General features: G+C 39.6%; 1 protein-coding gene across 2 annotated transcripts in view; it reads left to right on the top strand.

The window, feature by feature from the left end:
- Positions 1–14779, top strand: part of DNTTIP2 (deoxynucleotidyltransferase terminal interacting protein 2) — a 28771-nt gene extending 13992 nt beyond the window's left edge. For both annotated transcript variants that reach the window (XM_045897158.3, XM_064588792.1), the window contains exon 7: positions 4451–14779. In XM_045897158.3, coding sequence (XP_045753114.1) covers positions 4451–4544 — 94 coding nt within the window. In that variant the 3' untranslated portion in view covers positions 4545–14779. The remainder of the gene's footprint in view (positions 1–4450) is intronic.
- Positions 14780–18382: the final 3603 nt, after the last annotated feature.

An 18382-nucleotide genomic window follows, 5' to 3' on the forward strand; every position in this document is an offset into this window, starting at 1 on the left:
TTCAGATCCTCTGACCATTTTTTAATCAGATTGTTTGGTTTTTTGGTGTGAGTTGTGTAGGTTACTTATATATTTTGGATATAACTCTTTATCATTTGCACATAAATCTTCCATTCAGGGGCGCCTGGGTGGCTCAGTTGGTTAAGCGACTGCCTTCGGCTCAGGTCATGATCCTGGAGTCCTGGGATCGAGTCCCGCATCAGGCTCCCTGCTGGGCAGGGAGTCTGCTTCTCCCTCTGACCCTCCTCCCTCTCATGCTCTCTGTCTCTCATTCTCTCTGTCTCAAATAAATAAATAAAATCTTTAAAAAAGAAAAAAAAAATCTTCCATTCAGTAGGTTGCCTTTTTGTTTTATTGGTTTCCTTTGCTCTGCAAAAGCTTTCTATTTTGGTGTAGTCCCACTTGTTTATTTTCAGTTTTATTCCCTTGCCTGAAGAGACCTATCCATAAATATTTTATTGCTAGGACTTAATGTCCCGAGAGATTGGTGCCTATGTTTTCTTATAGGAGTTTTACGGTTTTACGTCTGAGATGTAGGTCTTTAATCCATTTTGATTTTTGCGTGTGGTATAAGAAAGTGGTCCAGTTTCATTCTTTTGCATATAGCTGGTTTTCCCAACACCATTTATTAAAAAGACTTTTTCTCCATTGTATATTCTTGCCTCCTTTGTCATAGATTAATTGACCATGTAAGTGTGTTTATCTCTGGGCTCTCTTCTGTTCCACTGATCTGTTTTTGTGCCAGTACCTTATTGTTTTGATTACTGTAGCTTTGTAGTGTATCTTGAAATCTGGGTTTATGATACCTCCAGCTTTGTTGTTCTTTCTGAAGATTGCTTTGGCTATTTGAGGTCTTTTGAGGTTCCATACAAATTTTAGGATTATATGTTCTAGCTCTGCAAAAAATACTATTGTGATATTTTGCTAGGAATTACATTGAATCTGTATATTGCACTGGGTACTATGGACATTTTAAGAGTATTAATTCTTCCATGAGCATGATATCTTTCCATTTGTTTGTGTTGTCTTCAATTTTTTTCATCAGTGTCTTACAGCTATCAGAGTATAGGTCTTTCAATCTCCTTGGTTAAATTTATTCCTAGGTATTTTGTTCTTTCTGTGGTACAATTGTAAATGGGATTGTTTTCTTAACTTTTCTTTGTTACTTTGTTATTAGTGTATAGAAACACAGCATTTTGGTATATTAATTTTGTATCCTGCAGCTTAACTGAATTCATTTATTCTGATAGTTTTTGATGGTGTCTTTAAGGTTTTCTTTATGTAGTGTCATGTCATCTGTAAATAGTTACAGTTTTACTTCTTCCTTCCCAATTTGGATGCCTTTTATTTTTCTTTTTTAATTGCTGCAGCTAGGATTTCTGGTACTATATTGAATAAAAGCAGTGAGAATGGACATCCTTGTTTTTTTCCTAATCTTAGAGGGGAAAGTTCTCGGCTTTTCACCATTGGGTATCACGTTAGTTGTGTATTTTTCATATGTGGCCTTTATTGTGTTGAGGTATGTTTCCTCTAAACCCACTTTGTTGAGTTTTTTTTTTTTTATTATGTTATGTTAATCACCATACATTACATCATTAGTTTTTGATGTAGTGTTCCATGATTCATTGTTCACATATAACACCCAGTGCTCCATTTAGTACGTGCCCTCTTTAATACCCATCACCAGGCTAACTCATCCCCCCACCCCCCTCCCCTCTGGAACCCTCAGTTTGTTTCTCAGAGTCCATAGTCTCTCATGGTTCGTCTCCCCCTCCGATTCCCCCCCTTCATTTTTCTCTTTCTGCTCTCTTTTTTTTTTTTTTTTTTTTTTAACATATAATGTATTATTTGTTTCAGAGGTACAGGTCTGTGATTCAACAGTCTTACACCATTCACGGCACTCACCATAGCACATACCCTCCCCATTGTCTATCACCCAGCCACCCCATCCCTCCCACCCCCCACCACTCCAACCCTCAGTTTGTTTCCTGAGATTAAGAATTCCTCATATCATGAGATCATACGATACCTGTCTTTCTCTGATTGACTTATTTCGCTCAGCATAATACCCTCCAGTTCCATCCACGTTGTTGCAAATGGCAAGAGTTCATTCCTTTTGATGGCTGCATAATATTCCATTGTGTGTGTGTGTGTGTGTGTGTGTATACACACACACACAACATCTTCTTTATCCATTCATCTGTCAGTGAACGTCTTGGCTCTTTCCATAGTTTGGCTATTGTGGACATTGCTGCTATAAACATCGGGATGCATGTACCCCTTTGGATCCCTACATTTGTATCTTTGGGGTAAATACCCAGTAGTGCAATTGCTGGGTCATAGGGCAGCTCTATTTTCAACTTTTTGAGGACCCTCCATACTGTTTTCCAGAGTGGCTGCACCAGCTTGCATTCCCACCAACAGTGTAGGAGGGTTCCCCTTTCTCTGCATCCCCACCAACATCTGTCATTTCCTGACTTGTTAATTTTAGCCATTCTGACTGGTGTGAGGTGGTATCTTGTTGAGGTTTTGATTTGGATTTCCCTGATGCCGAGCGATGTTGAGCACTTTTTCCTGTGTCTGTTGGCCATGTGGATGTCTTCTTTGGAAAAGTGTCTGTTCATGACTTCTGCCCATTTCTTGATTGGATCATTTGTTCTTTGGGTGTTGAGTTTGATAATTTTTTTATAGATTTTTAGAGTTTTTAAATCATGAATGGATGTTGCACTTTGACTTTCTTTAAAAGATGGGGGGCGGTGGTCAGAGGGAGAGAGATTGAATCCTAAGCAGGCTCCATGCCCAGCAGGAAGCCCACCACGGGGCTTGATCTCACTACCCTGAGATCATGACCTAAGCCAAAATCAAGAGTCCCAACACTTAACCAACTGAGCCACCTAGACACCTCAACAAATGGTTTGCTTTTTTTTTTTTGATCACCTATTAAGATGATCATACGGTTTTTATTCTTTTCTTGTCAATATACATTGATTTGCAAATATCGTACTGCTCTTGCATGCATGGATTAAATCCCACTTGATCGTGGTAAATGATGTTTTTAATGTATTGTTGGATTCGGTTTGCTAATATTTTGTTGAGGACTTTTGCGTCTTTGTTCATCAGGCATATTGACCTGTAGTTTCTTTTTTTGTAGTGTCTTTGTCTGGCTTTGGTATTAGAGAAATGCTGGCCTCGTGAAATGAATTTGGAAGTTTTCCTTCCTTTTCTATTTTTTGGAATAGTTTGGGAAGAATAGGTATTTAACTCTTCTTTAAATATTTGGAAGAATTCAGCTGTGAATCCATCTGGTCTTGAATTTTGTTGGGAGTCTTTTGATTACTGATTCACTTTTGTTACTAGTAATAGATCTGTTCAAATTTTCTATTTCTTCCTGGGAGCCTGGGTGGCTCAGTTGGTTAAGCAACTGCCTTCGGCTCAGGTCCTGATCCTGGAGTCCCGGGATTGAGTCCCACATCGGGCTCCCTGCTCAGCGGGGGGTCTGCTGCTCCCTCTGACCCTCTTCCCTCTCGTGCTCTCTGTCTCTAATTCTCTCTCTCTCAAATAAATAAATAAAATCTTTAAAAAAAATAAAAAATTTTCTATTTCTTCCTGATTATTTAGTTTTAGACGATTGTCTGTTTTTAGCAATCTATCCATTTTTTTCTAGATTGTCCCAATTTATTGGCATATACTTTTTCATAGTATCCTCTTGTAATTCTTTGTATTCCTGTGGCGTCTGTTAATTCTTCATTTCTGATTTTGAGTTCTTTTTTTTCTTGATGAGTCTGGCTTTTTTGTTTTTTTTAATCTCTATTTTATTTCTGCTCTAATCTCATTTTTTCCATCCTTGATTAGGTTCAAACTGTACTGATAAGCCCTTCTTTTGAACTTCTGTGGACTACATTTATCAATATTTGCCACAGTGGCAATTAAAATTTAAAAACTTTAAAAATATTTATTGATTCCTTTTAAAATAAAACATCCCATTACACATTGACATATATTTTCATGAACAAAACAAAAATGATTTACTGCAGATCTCTTTAATGTCTGGCTTAAAGATAGTTGGAGCCTCATACCTGCTTCTACCTCAGTCTGTTATTTTTACATTTTCATCCTATAAAAATCTTTAAAGCATTTGATATCATCTGGTAACTGGATATGGTACATGGGCCTCCAGTGGTTGAAAGTTTTCAAAAGCCCTCCCTTATAGTTGCCATTTTTTTCTCACTAGACTGCAGGCTTTACGAGGGTAGGGACTATGGTTGTCTTGGTCACTGCTCAGTCCCCCAGCTCCAAATATGGCTCCACAAGGTAATTTAGTACAAATATGCTAAAATAGTGAAAATGCAAACAATTTTTTGAGATTTAGTAGTTACACCACCCCATCACCACCCCCATTACATTAACTTCTGTTATACTTTAGAACTTAAAAGTTTGGTTTTCTTTTTAGATATAACCGAAGGAAGTACTCAGAGATCATGGCTGAAAAAGCAGCAAATGCAGCAGGAAAGAAGTTTCGAAAGAAGAAGAAATTTCGCAATTAAGATTCACCAAGCAAGCCACAGTATTTTATATCTCCCTTTATTTACTCAAGATGTTTTGAAAATTAACATCATCATACAAATTAATATAGACTGGCCCTGTTTGAAAAAAGTTAACTTGAGGGCAAATCAATCATATACTCTTTGGGATAAAAACAGGTGTGTCTACAAAAGATCCACCCATGCTTAGCCCCTTTGAGGGAGAAAAAGGGAAACCTCAACCATTTTAAGATGAATAACATTTTTGTAAAGTTTTCAACACTTGGTTATTTGAAGAAAATTGAATTAAAAACATTTAGAAGGTATAAAGTTTGTTAATATATAAAGAAAACTTTAAAATTACACAAACAAAGCTAAACAATACAGTAGAGTAAGCGCATGCATGCATGTGTGTGTGTGTGTGTGTAGGGGGAGATGGTATACCAGAAATGTCATGTGTGTTTGTGTGTAGGGGGGATACAGTATACCCGAAATGCCCTTTTCTAAGTTCAGGTCCAGAAAATTGGTAAAGCTGGGATACAGAAATCTGCTGCTTGTGAGCATAAAAGTCACAGTTGAAACCAAAGTATTCTTGGAGCAAATGTATGTTAGTATATGACAGAAGAACTAAATGAAGCTATATAAAAAGGACTTAAAAAGGTAATGAAGACTTCCTAGAAAGTTTGGGTTAAAGGTGGACGAAGCAAGAGAACTGTTTTCTTTAGGAAATGAAACAGGAGGAAAGATTAATTTTATCCAGAGTCAGTGTTGTGTTCCAGGTGAATTAGGCTTATTAAATCAGTATAATTTTAACTTGGTCAGACATAATTTTAAAGTGGTTCAGTTTATTTCATCTCCAATAGCAGTATACATCCTGACTAATCTCTTTGTGGTACCTAAGGAGTGTTGGCCATTTCTCGTAATGCTTCTTAGTGGGTTCTTTCTTTAATATCATTATTTATGGAACCTCTATTTTCCCAGCAAACTGTTGGGATTTCAGTAAATATAAAATTTCGTATTTTGTATTTATTGCTTGGGATCATAACCAACCTAGTAATAGAACTGACAGTGATATTCATAGGTGGAGTTAGGCAAGTATCTTATCTGTTCTCTTTTACAGAAAAACTTTCATTCCAGGAATATTAAGTTTTGCCTTTCACTGGGTAAAATAAGGACCCGCTATGAAAGAATTAAATACCAAAACAAGAAGAAGAAGTAATAGTTAGTTTTACCCTTTGCATATTCTTCCAGAAGGAGTCGTTCTCAGAACATTGCTTCAACTCATGCTACTCTGCCGTAAGAACAGTCAAAATTGTTAATCATTTGGTTTGATGTCTCTGTGCACAGAAAGTTGAGGACTTACCCAGTTTTTCTCAGGGTCAAGGCGTGGATCAACTTCTTACCTACCATATGATTTTTGGGATGGTTTCTGACTCATGAATGCTACTATAGGTTGAATTATTTGGTACTTGAAAACTGCAGCCATGACATATTTGTGATGTTACGGTTTGTATTACAAGTAAAACAACATTAGTGACCTCTAATCTTTGCCACACAAAAAGCAGCATTAGAGCTTTCTGGATTAGAAGGCAGTGCTAAGGAAAGAGAACTGAGCCTAAGCTCTAAGTCCGGCTCTGTCCTTAAGCCACCTTAGATGTATGTGTTTTCAGTATTTACTTTTAGTTACATTTTAACATGCTCTCTTTTGTTGTCTCCACAGATTCATTTTTAATTTTATTTCACTATATGCATTTTTGTAAGCCACTTAGAACAAGATAGAGTTTTTAACAATTACAAAGTACTTAGTGAAATAAACTGAAATGATTCAACTAAAAATCATTTAAAGTCACCTCTGTTAATGTTTATTTTAAGGAACTGAAACTGCTAATACAGCTTCTTCATCTCAAATGTGATCTTCAGAAATTTATTTTAAATCATCAAAACTAAAGAAGAGTAACAAAGTATAATTACAGGTAAAGGTCAGAAGGAAGTCTTAGTGTTCCCAGCCTTCTGCAAATATCTGGATATTTGAATAACGGATGTATTTTCCTTGGTTTTTTAAGCAAAGCAATTCTGTGAGAAGCAGGTTTTAGTGATTTTTGGCTTGTGTCACTGAAGGTTCACTTACTAGAACTCGTCTAAGGCTTCCTGACTATGAGGAAGTACCCTGACTCCTCAGCTGAGAAGCATTACAAAGCATACAAAGTGCGGACATGGTAGAGTGCGAATGAAAGAAGGGCCTTTAAAATACTGTTAAGAGCTCGAAAGATTTCTGAAACACCCATCTTGCTGCACACTGCTTTTAAGACCACTTATTAAAATGCCTGTAACACAACTAGTTTGTTAAGTGAGGAAATTAGGGAGAGAGGAAAAGGACAGTGGAAGAAATCAGATGGAGCCAGGGTAAAGTTAGTAAAATGATTCTGTGAAACTGTGTAACAGTTGGTAAAGGTGGGCCCTGAGCTTCCTAGTATCTAACACAAAAATCAGTTCTGTGTTCACTATTATTAGAAGATAAAAACAAACTAACTGCTTTAAAGAAACCCCAATATTCCTAAGACCTGAGAAACTTCTCATGGGTCCCCATAAAAGGATGTCTGATAAGAGGCTATGCTTGGCTGCCCAGAGGATACATGGCAGGATTTTAAAGAAAAAGAAAAAGGGGGTTCAATACAACCTTCAGTAACTGGGATAAACTTACAGGATCCCACTCTTAGTAAGTTACAAGAAAACATCAAGTGACAAAAATGTTAATACCATTTCTGAGGTATGTACTTTTCAGTTCAGTCTCTCAATCACTGACAACTATTGTTCAGAGTGATAACCTAGAACATTTTACTGAAAGATTTCAGTAAGGGTTGAAACAAAAAATGCTTTCTAACAAGCATCTGACCAATTGAGATGTAAAATGCAGGTCTTCTCATGATTGCACAAGTTAAAAGTGAGGAAGAAGTGTTTCTAATTTAAAAGTGAAGAAGGAATGCTTCCAATTACTAATAGCTTCCAAGAAGCAGGGTTAATAGCATGACCTGTAATTAAATGTCATAGCAGATCAGTGTTTTATCAAAGAAATAAAACCTCAAAATGAACTTAGGAAATGTGAAGTTGGATAACTGGAGAGAGGTTCTGAAGTGGAAAAAAGTTCTCAGTAAATACTTAACATGAATGGTGAGGAAGGCAAAATTATTTTAGGTGATGGGTGGTGGACAGTAGATGTCTCAGTTATTGGTGCATAACAAATCACCCCCAAAACTCAGTGACTCAAAAGCACCACCATATTCTCACATATCCTGATTTGGTGGGCCAGGGCTCAGCTGGGTGGTTTGTACTCTACAGCGTATCGAATGAGGTCACTCAGTGACTCAGCTAGTAGTGGAGTTGATCTGGAAGGTTCAAGACACTTCCCTAACATGCTTATTAGCACCTTGTAATTTTTTTTAAAAAATGAGGACATACGAAATTTTTCTTCAGGATAGCACTGAATTGCTCTAAAACCAAAAGACCCACACACTTTGTGTGGCACTGAAGGCTCTGGCCTGGTTAAGTGGGCTGAATTCATAGTTATTTAGGAAATTCTACTCCCCACCTACCTCCTTCCTTTGTCCTAAGGGAGAAGGAGTTGCTAACTAGATTGAAGTGAGCCCAAGATTCTGGGCTCTGTTTTACAAATGAAGAGAGTTACTGTATTAACAGGTCAGAAAACGTGCCATCACTCTTCCTGTTAGGGTGCAGGCCTGTCATCCTTTCTTCCAAAAAAGATGGGAAACTGGACTTGGGGCTTTCCTGAGCCACGCTTTCTCTACTAAAGGTAGGGGGTGATGGGAACGTAAGTTGTTCCATCACAACTTAGCTGAGAAGTGATACAGTTGAGGCGTCTCTTCCAGCTATGAGCTGAGTGGTGCTTTCTTCCTTGGGGCTCTTATGGTTACAACCAGAACTGCAAAGGAGGGACTGGCAAGGCTTAGACACCAAATCCTGACCTTAAATCCCATGCAACATACGGAAATTCTGAGGTTTTCCTGACCTTTTTAAAATGACAGGAAAGAAATATGTGTTTGTAGTTGTCTATGTGAAAAGAAATGTTTGAAGCTTTGTTCAGTCTCTCATTCCTACACCTACCGCCCCACCTCACGCCCCATAACTCGGGAAGTTCAGAAGAGTAACATATTAAAGTACAAACAAGACACATTGTGATTAACTGGACTTTTTCTGTATCTTAAAGTCAGTATAGTATCAGTAAGACTTATTTTTTCCTTAAGTGTGTTTGTGCATATATGCACACATTTACACACATACACACACCAAAATAGCAATGAGATGAGGAGAACAAGTCATAGCTTACTTCTGGAATGTGAAGCTCATTAAAACCTTGGCTAATTTATCTAACAGCTGCCCTTCCAGCCAAATCTGCCACTTCTCCCCACTTCAGCTTCACCACAGGTCATCTCACCTGCCTTGATGTGGAGGGGACCAGGTATCAAAGTGAGATGAAAGGGTACTAAACAACTGGGCCAGTGCCTTCCCCATGCCTTGGTGACCGCAACTGCTGCCCTTTTTACATATTTTACCTTTAGAGAGACCCTTGGTTTTTCCTTTAGTGAGATCACTATCCTGATTTAATGAAAAACATTTCAAGATGACCCTACAGTTCCTCAGTCTCCAATTCAATGTCATCAATTCCAGTTACCCTCATTTCCACTCCACTTCCGCCAATTGCTATCCTTGCCTTAGACTTGTTACTTGAAACTGTTCAAAGGTCAAGATTCTGAACTCTCAGGGTAGGGTACCCCAATCTGTTAGCCTTTTTTTTTAAGATTTTATTTATTTGAGAGAGAAATTAAGAGAGTGAGTGGGAGGAGGGGCAGAGGGAGAAGCAGACTCCCCGCTGAACAGGGAACCTGACACAGGACTCGATCCCAGGACTCCGGGACCATGACCTGAGCCAAAGGCAGACGCTTAACCAACTGAGCCACCCAGGCGCCCCAGCCTTCTTCCTTCTAATCTAACCTTGGCTGCACTTTGGAATTACCTGAGGTGGCTCCAATAATACGGATGCCTGGGCCCCACCCCCAAAGATTGTGAAGTCCTGATCTCAAGCATTGCAGCCACTCTTACTCTCCCAATCCTCCACCCCATCAGGATACATTTTCCTCCCTAACCAATCTGGACCCAATTGGTCAGACATCTCAAAAATTCTCTGTATTCCCCTGGTCTCTCTATTCTCTATTTTTTTCTGTTACTGTCACCTGCGAGGCCCAGCCAGGGAAACACTGTTTCTTATCTGTCCAGATTACTGAGATTTGGGAAACTACCATAAGCTACAGACTCTCAGCTGGACTTTCACTGCTGTTCCACAGTTCTTTTATTCAAATCTGATTACTTTCCACTAAATTCATTCAGTCTGAAAGTCAGCCAGTCGCCACAAAATTGAGTCCTATAGATTTTTTTTTTTTTTAAGATTTTATTTATTTATTTGACAGACAGCAAGAGCAGGAACACAAGCAGGGGGAGTGGGAGAGGGAGAAGCAGGCTTCCTGCTGAGCAGGGAGCCCGATGTGGGACTCGATCCCAGGACTCTGGGATCACGACCTGAGCCGAAGGCAGCCGCTTAACGACTGAGCCACCCAGGCACCCCTATAGATTATTTAAGCCCCTGAACCCAGATTCACTTACCAACTGGTTTCCCAGTAAGGCAGTGACCCAAGACAGGAGGGCAGGAGAAAGGGAGAAGTCAAGCTATTTCTCTCCCTCTGCTTTAGATTGGGTTGGGGCTCAGCCATTTCCCAATCCCCACAAGGCAGCCCTCCACCACTGAATGGCCCAGGCCTCTGGGTTTAGTAACACCATCTCCCAATGACCCTGTGGCACTAAGGGAGATAGAGGTTTCCTACTTTTCCAATCTCTGGGTTGCCCATACTTTCAGCACTTCCATCACCTGCATAACAATTCCCTATATTAAATTCTCTAGAGTGAAGCATTTTTCTGCCTGGACCCAACTGATACATGTCAGCCAAACCAAACTAGCTGATAGGGAGTGTTCAGTCACTGAATACATACTAAGTTCTATGCATGCCAGCCACTCTGCCAGATACAGTGAGTTTTTCCCCTTTTATGTCTTTGTTCATATGGTTAACTCCACCTAAAATATTCCTTGCTGCTTTCCCACCTAACAAAACACTGCTGACCCTTCAAGCTTATAAGAAGCCAGTATTCTGAGCATCCACTCTGTGCAAGGCACGCTGCTGGGGGTACATCCCAGGCATCACAAAACTGACAGTCTGTGTTTCTTCATGAAGTGTTTTATCAGATTTTCTCTACTGATGTGTACACTCTCGAAAGTCCCATTTGCTTTTTAAAAAAAAAAAAAAAAAACACTTGTATTTAACATCTATGTAGCACTTACTACTAGGCACTGTTCTAAGAACTTACAAATACAGCTGGTTTTTATGTAACTGTATGAAACATTATATTCATATATAACAATTTAGGTAACCTTAGGTAAACCTGTGAAGTAGGTGCTACTATTGTCCTCATTTTATAAGTGAAGAAATGGAGGCACAGAGAAGTTAAGGAACCTGCCTAAGGTACAGAGCTAGTAAGTGTAACTGTCACACTTTCATTTTAACCTTGCACTATGGCTATCTGCATACCTGTTTCCACATCACCAGCAAAAACTGCTGAACTTTTTCCCTTTCTTTACCAGTTACAGAACACATGATTTTTAGCTGGGAATGTGGCTTCCTGGGGAAAAAAAGATATGATTCTCACCTTCCCATGGGATGTAAATGAAAGCAGTATGGGCAACTTCTGGGACGTGTCCCTCAGAGAAGGGTGAGCTTGAAGTGGGGCTCTGTCCCTTTTTCTTCTCTGCACTAACTAGTATGTTGACCTGATGGCAGGGGAGGAGCAATCTTCTTGGAACATCAGGAAAAAAGCTGCATTTATAAGGTGAAAGAATAAAAAGGAGCCTGGATCTCTCATGATCAAGTAGTTGCCACTGCCTGAACTTTCACATGAGGAAGAACCCTCCACCTTGCCGAATCCATTGGTATTTTGAGCTTCCTGTCACTCCTACCAAAGCCAATCCTAATTAATGGGATCATCGATCCATGGCTCCCTGCCCCACACTAGGGTGAACTCTAAGAAAATGCACTCTATCTCTCTCACCTTTGTATTTCTTTCCAATGTGGTTCTTTGAACAAAGCTAGTACTCAAAAATATATATCCAATTGAGGACGAATGCGATTACAAAATATTTTTTTAAATGCTGATGCATGTAGAAAGCCCCAGATCAAGGAGGAAGCTGGAATGAAACCACTCTTGGCCTCTGGTACTCAGAGTCTGGAGCACAGGCAGCAATAAGATGGGCGTGCTCTCCACACCCTGGGGCAACCCCCTCTTTGTCAGTACCTTCCTGGAACCCTGGGGATGTGAGGCCGAGCTGTAAAAGAGCGCAAAGAAAATAGGTCTTCAAAATGGAACACCTTCAGTTCCCCCTTCACCTTCATGCTTTTATCCCTGCGTTCCTCCTGCCTCAGAAGAGCAGATGTTTTCCCATCATTCCTAGGCTAAGCTTTTCACCTTCCTCCCATAACATCTTTGCATCTTAATTTTCTCATCTGTAAAATGGGGATAATTATTACTTAGTAGGACTTGGGGAATAATTAAATGGCAAGGGATAAATAAATTTGTTGGCGTTTAGAAAAATGTTAGAGGTTCTTTTCCTCTTGATTCCCTTCTCTAGAGGCAACTTGCTTCATCAGTTTTTGGAGAGAATACTTTCTTCTAGTCTTCTTCCTACCTTTCTGGCTGCCTTTTCTTGGACTCTGGAAAAACTCCTTCTTTACCTATCCTTCAAATGTCTGTGCTCTGGGTTTTTCCCCGCACTACCTCCCTAGTTCCAGCCTCCATCATTTTCTTACCTAGGTAACTCCAACTGCCCTGAACTGGTCTCCCAGCTGCCAGGCCTGCACTCTGCCAGCCAGCCATCCACACTACAGCCAGAGCGGGGATAGAAGGCACACATCCAAGCACACTGCTTCCCACCTGAAAGCGATTCAGTGGTTTCCTACTGCCTTTTGGGTAAAGTCCACAGTCCTTAACATGTTGTACAAGACTTTCAGGACACGCTGCCTGCTGGAATCACTACAAAGAGAGATTTTGTTCCGTTTCTCCACATTTAACCGGGGGCGGGGGGGGGGGCTCCTAAAAAGTATACTTATGGCTGAGATCCAGTATATAGTAAAATGTAAGGAGTCAATAAATGCTGAATGCAATTCAGAAAATCTTCAGTGGATAAGCAGTATCAGAGTGATCTAGGAACAATTTTTTTTTCCCTTCATCATTAGTATTGGGTTTTGGTTTTTTTTAAACTTGACTTTTTTTTTTTTAAGATTTATTTATTTATTTATTTATTTGAGAGAGAGAGAATGAGAGACAGCATGAGAGGGAGGAGGGTCAGAGGGAGAAGCAGACTCCCTGCCGAGCAGGGAGCCCGATGTGGGACTCGATCCTATGACCCCAGGATCATGACCTGAGCCGAAGGCAGTCGCCCAACCAACTGAGCCACCCAGGCGCCCTAAACTTGACTTTTTCATTACAAGGATAAGATTGGCTTATTATGAAAAACTTCAAACATTACAATGAGATATAAAGTAAAAAAGGCCTTCCGTCCCTTCATATCACTGCTCCTCCTGCCCCAGCACTGTTAGCTGTATATGCTTCCAGAAAGTTTATATGCACACACAATCATAGTAATGCACGTTATTACTATTATTAGTAGTATTATTTAACACAAGTAGAATCATATTAAACATGCTCATTTTCATATCAGCTTTTTTCATATAATCTTGGATATTTTTCCATAGCAGTGTATATACATCTTTCTCATTTTTTAAAGGTCTGCATTGTATTCAATTATATGACTCTACTATACTTTCTTCAAAGTTAATTTTTTAATTTTTTAATTGAAGCATAGTTGGCATACATTAGTTTCAGGTGTACAACACAGTGATCGACAATTCTATACGTTACGCAGTGCTCACCATAAGTGTAGTTTCCACCTGTCACCATACAGAATTATTACAATATTGACAATATGCACTATGCTATACTTTTCATCCCTGTGACTTATTTTATAACTGAAGTTTGTACCTCTTAATTTCCTTTACCTATTTTGCCCATCTCCTACCCCCAGCAACCACCACTTTGTTCTCTGTATTTATGAGTCTGTTTGTTTGTTTTCAAACAGTTCATTATTGATAGAGATCTAGGTTATTTCTAGTTTGTGGCCATTCTAAATCTGCATTTATGGGAGATAAATGTGAATTTTTCTAAATACACAAAAATGCAAAGTATTAGAATACTAAAATAAATATACATCACAACCAAGTAGGATTCGCTTCAGAAATGCAAGAAGGGTTAAATATTAGAAAATCTGTTAATATATTGCATAGTATTAACAGATCAAAGGAAAAAACCTCCATAGATTACTGACAACTAGGGATAGTTTCTTAATGTGATAAAGTGTGTGTGTGTGTGTGTGTATGCATGCATGCGTGTGCACCAACCCCAAAAGCTAGCATCATGCTTAGTGGAGAAGCAGTCCTATAATGGTTAGAAACAGGACAGTTCAGTCTACTGTCACCATTATCACAAAAATTAACATTTTTCTAGAGATACTAGCAGATGCTATTACAAGAGAAATAATGAGACATAAGAATTAGAAAAAAGATAAAATTATAATTATTTGTGAATGATATATTACCAGAAAACACAACATACTTAACTGAAAAAACTACTTTTCCTTTTAAAAAACTGAGATAATTCACATAGCATAAAATTCATCCCTTTAAAAATGTGCACTGGGTTTTTGTATACGCAGAGTTGTGCCATTATCACCACTCATTCCAGAACACTTCTGTCACTCCCCCAAAATGCCATTAAATACCCACTTCACATTCCCCTTAGCCCCAGCACTTGGCAACAATTAACTTCTGTCTCAGTAGATTTGACTAGTTAGGATATTTTATATAAATGGAATCATACAGTATGTGGTCTTTTATGACTGGCTTCTTGGCATAATGTTTTCAAAGTTTATCCATGTTGCAACATGAATCAGTATTTTATTCCTTTTTATTGCTCAATAATAATATTCCATTGTATGGATATACCACATTTTGTTTATCCACTCATCAGCTGATGGGACATTTGGATTGTTTTTACTTTTTATTAAGAATAATGCTACTATGACTGTTGAATCTCAGATCTGTACCTCTGAAACAAATAATGCAATATATGTTAAGAAAAAAAAAAAGAAGAAGATAGCAAGAGGGGAAGAATGAAGGGGGGGAAATCGGAGGGGTAGATGAACCATGAGAGACGATGGACTCTGAAAAACAAACTGAGGGTTCTAGAAGGGAGGGGGGTGGGAGGATGGGTTAGCCTGGTGAAGGGTATTGAGGAGGGCACGTTCTGCATGGAGCACTGGGTGTTATGCACAAACAATGAATCATGGAACACTACATCTAAAACTAATGATGTATGGGGATTAACATAAAAAATTTTTTTAAAAAAATGTGAAAAAAAATGCTACTATGAACAATCATGTACAGATTTTTTTGTTAACATAAACATAGTTTTCACTTCTCTTGGGTATATACCTAGGCGTGAAATTGCTGGGTTATATAGTAACTCTGTATAAATTTTTGACTAATTGCCAAACTATTTTCCAAAGGGACTGTACCATTTTACATCCCCACTGGCAATGTATGAGGGTTCTAACTTCTCCACATCCTTGCCAACAATTGTTATTGTCTGTCTTTAAAAAAAAAAAAAAAAAGATTTTATTTATTTGAGAGAGGGGGAGGGAGCACATACAAAAGTTGGGGGGGAGGGAGGGAGCGGGGAGCTCAACCTGGGCTTTATCCCAGGACCCTGAGATCAGGACCTGAGCCGAAGGCAGATGCTTAACCAACTGAGCCACACAGGTGCCCCTGTCTGTCTTTTTTATTACAGCCATCCTTGTGGATGTGAAGTGGTATCCCATGGTTTAGAACTGAAAAATCTTTTTTTTTTTTTTAAGATTTTATTTATTTATTTGAGAGAGAGAATGAGATAGAGAGAGCATGAGAGGGGGGAGGGTCAGAGGGAGAAGCAGACTCCCCGCTGAGCAGGGAGCCCGATGCGGGACTCGATCCCAGGACTCCAGGATCATGACCTGAGCCGAAGGCAGTTGCTTAACTGAATGAGCCACTCAGGCACCCTGAAAAATCACTTTAATAGTAAAATAGTTCAATTAAGATGTCTGGATATAAATTTATTTTTTAAAATATCAAGTCTTCTTATATACAAACCATAATCGCTTAGAAAATATAATGGAAGAAAAGATCTCAACATAAAAGAAACTATCTAGGAATAAAGTTAACAAGATATATATAAAGAGAAAACTTTAACATACTTCTGAAGCACATAGAAAGACTGAATAAAAAAAGCATATGTGTTCTTCTTCCCCCCGCTGCTGCTCTTAAATAGGAAGATTCCACAGAGTTAGTTCAATTCTCCCTATATTAATCTATAAAATAACATGACTCCAACACAAATATCTCCTAAGATTAGAACCAGATTAGCTGTAACTAAGGCTCATGTGAAAAGACAATACAGAATTATGGTTTTACCCAAAGACCCAGGCATTCTGGCAAGCCGCTTATTAGCTATGTATTCCTGGACAAGATACTTAACCCCTCTGTCTCAGATGCCCCTTCCATGAAAGGGGATACTACCAACCTGGTAGGGTCGTCAGGAGGATTAAATGCCTTAAAATGCATAAATTACTTATAACAGTACCTGGTATATAACAAATGCTACATAAATGCTAGTTATTAACATTATGTGAGAAAAACAATTCAAGAATAGATGAGGAAAATTAAAAAAAAATACAAAAGTATATTCTGGATGAAATAAAGATTTAAGTACAAAAATAAAATCATATAAAGCACTAAAGTAAAACATGATGAAATTATTTAATAATCTGAGTGCAGTATAACCCCAAACCTGGAAGTCATAAAGGAAAAGACTGATAAATCCTAATATATGAATTTCTGTAAAGCAATGAAATACCACATATGAAATCAAAAGGCAAATATATGAAGAAAGAATAATTGTAACATATATTATAAACAAAGGACTGGTTTCCATAATATGTAAAGAACTCCTACAAACCAACAACATAATGACCAATTATACAGTAGAAAAATGAACTCAAGAAAAGATAAATCACAGAAATACAAATTAGTCTACATATGAAAAATGCTCAGCTTTCCCTCATAATAAAAGACATGACACTGCAACTAGAAACCATCTTTCACCATCTGATAACACATAGGCTGTGAGGAAAAGGGCACTCACACACTGCTGGTGAGAGTAAATAGGGCATAATGTCTGTGAGAGCAACATGGCAATATCTATCAAAGAATGCACAAACAAACCTTTGACCCAGCAATCCAACTTCCTAGGAATCTATCCTATAGATATATTTGCACTTGTATACACTAATGTAAGAATGAGCATGTTCACTGAAGCATTGTAAGAGGAAAATACGCCTAAATGTCCAACTATTGGGGACTGTGAAATCATTACAGTACATATATGCACCCTGGAACAAGGCAAGGCAGCTCCACCTATATTAATAAGTGAAAGAGGGCGCCTGCGTGGCTCAGTTGGTTAAGCGACTGCCTTCGGCTCAGGTCATGATCCTGGAGTCCCGGGATGGAGTCCTGGAATCGAGTCCCGCGTCGGGCTCCCTGCTCGGCGGGGAGTCTGCTTCTCCCTCTCCCACTCCCCGTTTGTGTTCCCTCTCTCGCTGTGTCTTTCTCTGTCAAATAAATAAATAAAATCTTTAAAAAATAAAAAGTGAAAGAGTAAGTATAGCATACTATCAATTGTGTGTCACCTATATCAACATAAACACAGAGACGATATATGTAAAAATGACATGAGCATAAGATAAATCTGAAAATATTTCCCAGAAACCATTTTCACTAATAGCTTACAGAGAGAACTGCAAGGCTAAGATATAGGAACAACAACGATGCTTACTTTTCTCTGTACCTTTGTTGACAATGTTGGATTTTGTATTTTTTGCAAGGAGTTTGTTAACAATGAATTTTGAAAATTCCGTTCATTCATTCATTGGTTCCCATTTAGTGAGGAGGAACCCTAATCTCATGCAAACCCCTGAGCTGTCAGGGGAAGAGTGACAAGATAGCAACCCCTGCCTGGAGGCGGGCAGAATGGACCTCGGACCTCTGCACTGGAGTCATGGGGGGGAGCAGCGGGCATTCTTATCAGAAACGCAGATTCCTGGGCCCCGTCCCGGATCGACTGAATCCGAGTTCCGCAGTGAGGCCCGGAAATCCGCATTTCTGACAGGATCCCACTGGGGATTCTGGGCTGGAAGGGCAGTCAGCCAGCACAGCGCAGGTCAGGGTGTAGGCGTCCCCAGCAGTCACGGTCGCGATCCGGGCAAGGGGGTGTCAGCCCTGGAGCGTGGGGGCAGCTCCTCGGCACACTTTGGGCCGAAACGGCGAGGCCTCGCTTGGCCGCCGCCCGGAGCCGTTCCTCGCAGTTCCCGGGTCAGGCTCCGCTGGGAGCTGGGCCCAGACCCTGAGCCACCGAGCTGAGGAAGCGGGGCGGGGCGGGGGGCGAGGGCACCCGCGCGAGCGGCCAGAGGTGGAACGGCCGCAGAAGCCGCAGGCAGAAGGAGAAAGGACAGAGGAGGAGAGGCAAGTTCAACCGTGTAGGAAAAAAAGAGGGAGGAGAGAAATGACGGGGTCAGAAAATAAATTACGGGGAGGGAAAAACTG

The sequence above is a fragment of the Mirounga angustirostris genome, unplaced genomic scaffold, assembly GCF_029215605.1.
Source record: "Mirounga angustirostris isolate CCGP_5_RB_7025 unplaced genomic scaffold, mMirAng1.0.hap1 SCAF_4, whole genome shotgun sequence".
Taxonomy (NCBI): Eukaryota; Metazoa; Chordata; class Mammalia; order Carnivora; family Phocidae; genus Mirounga; species Mirounga angustirostris.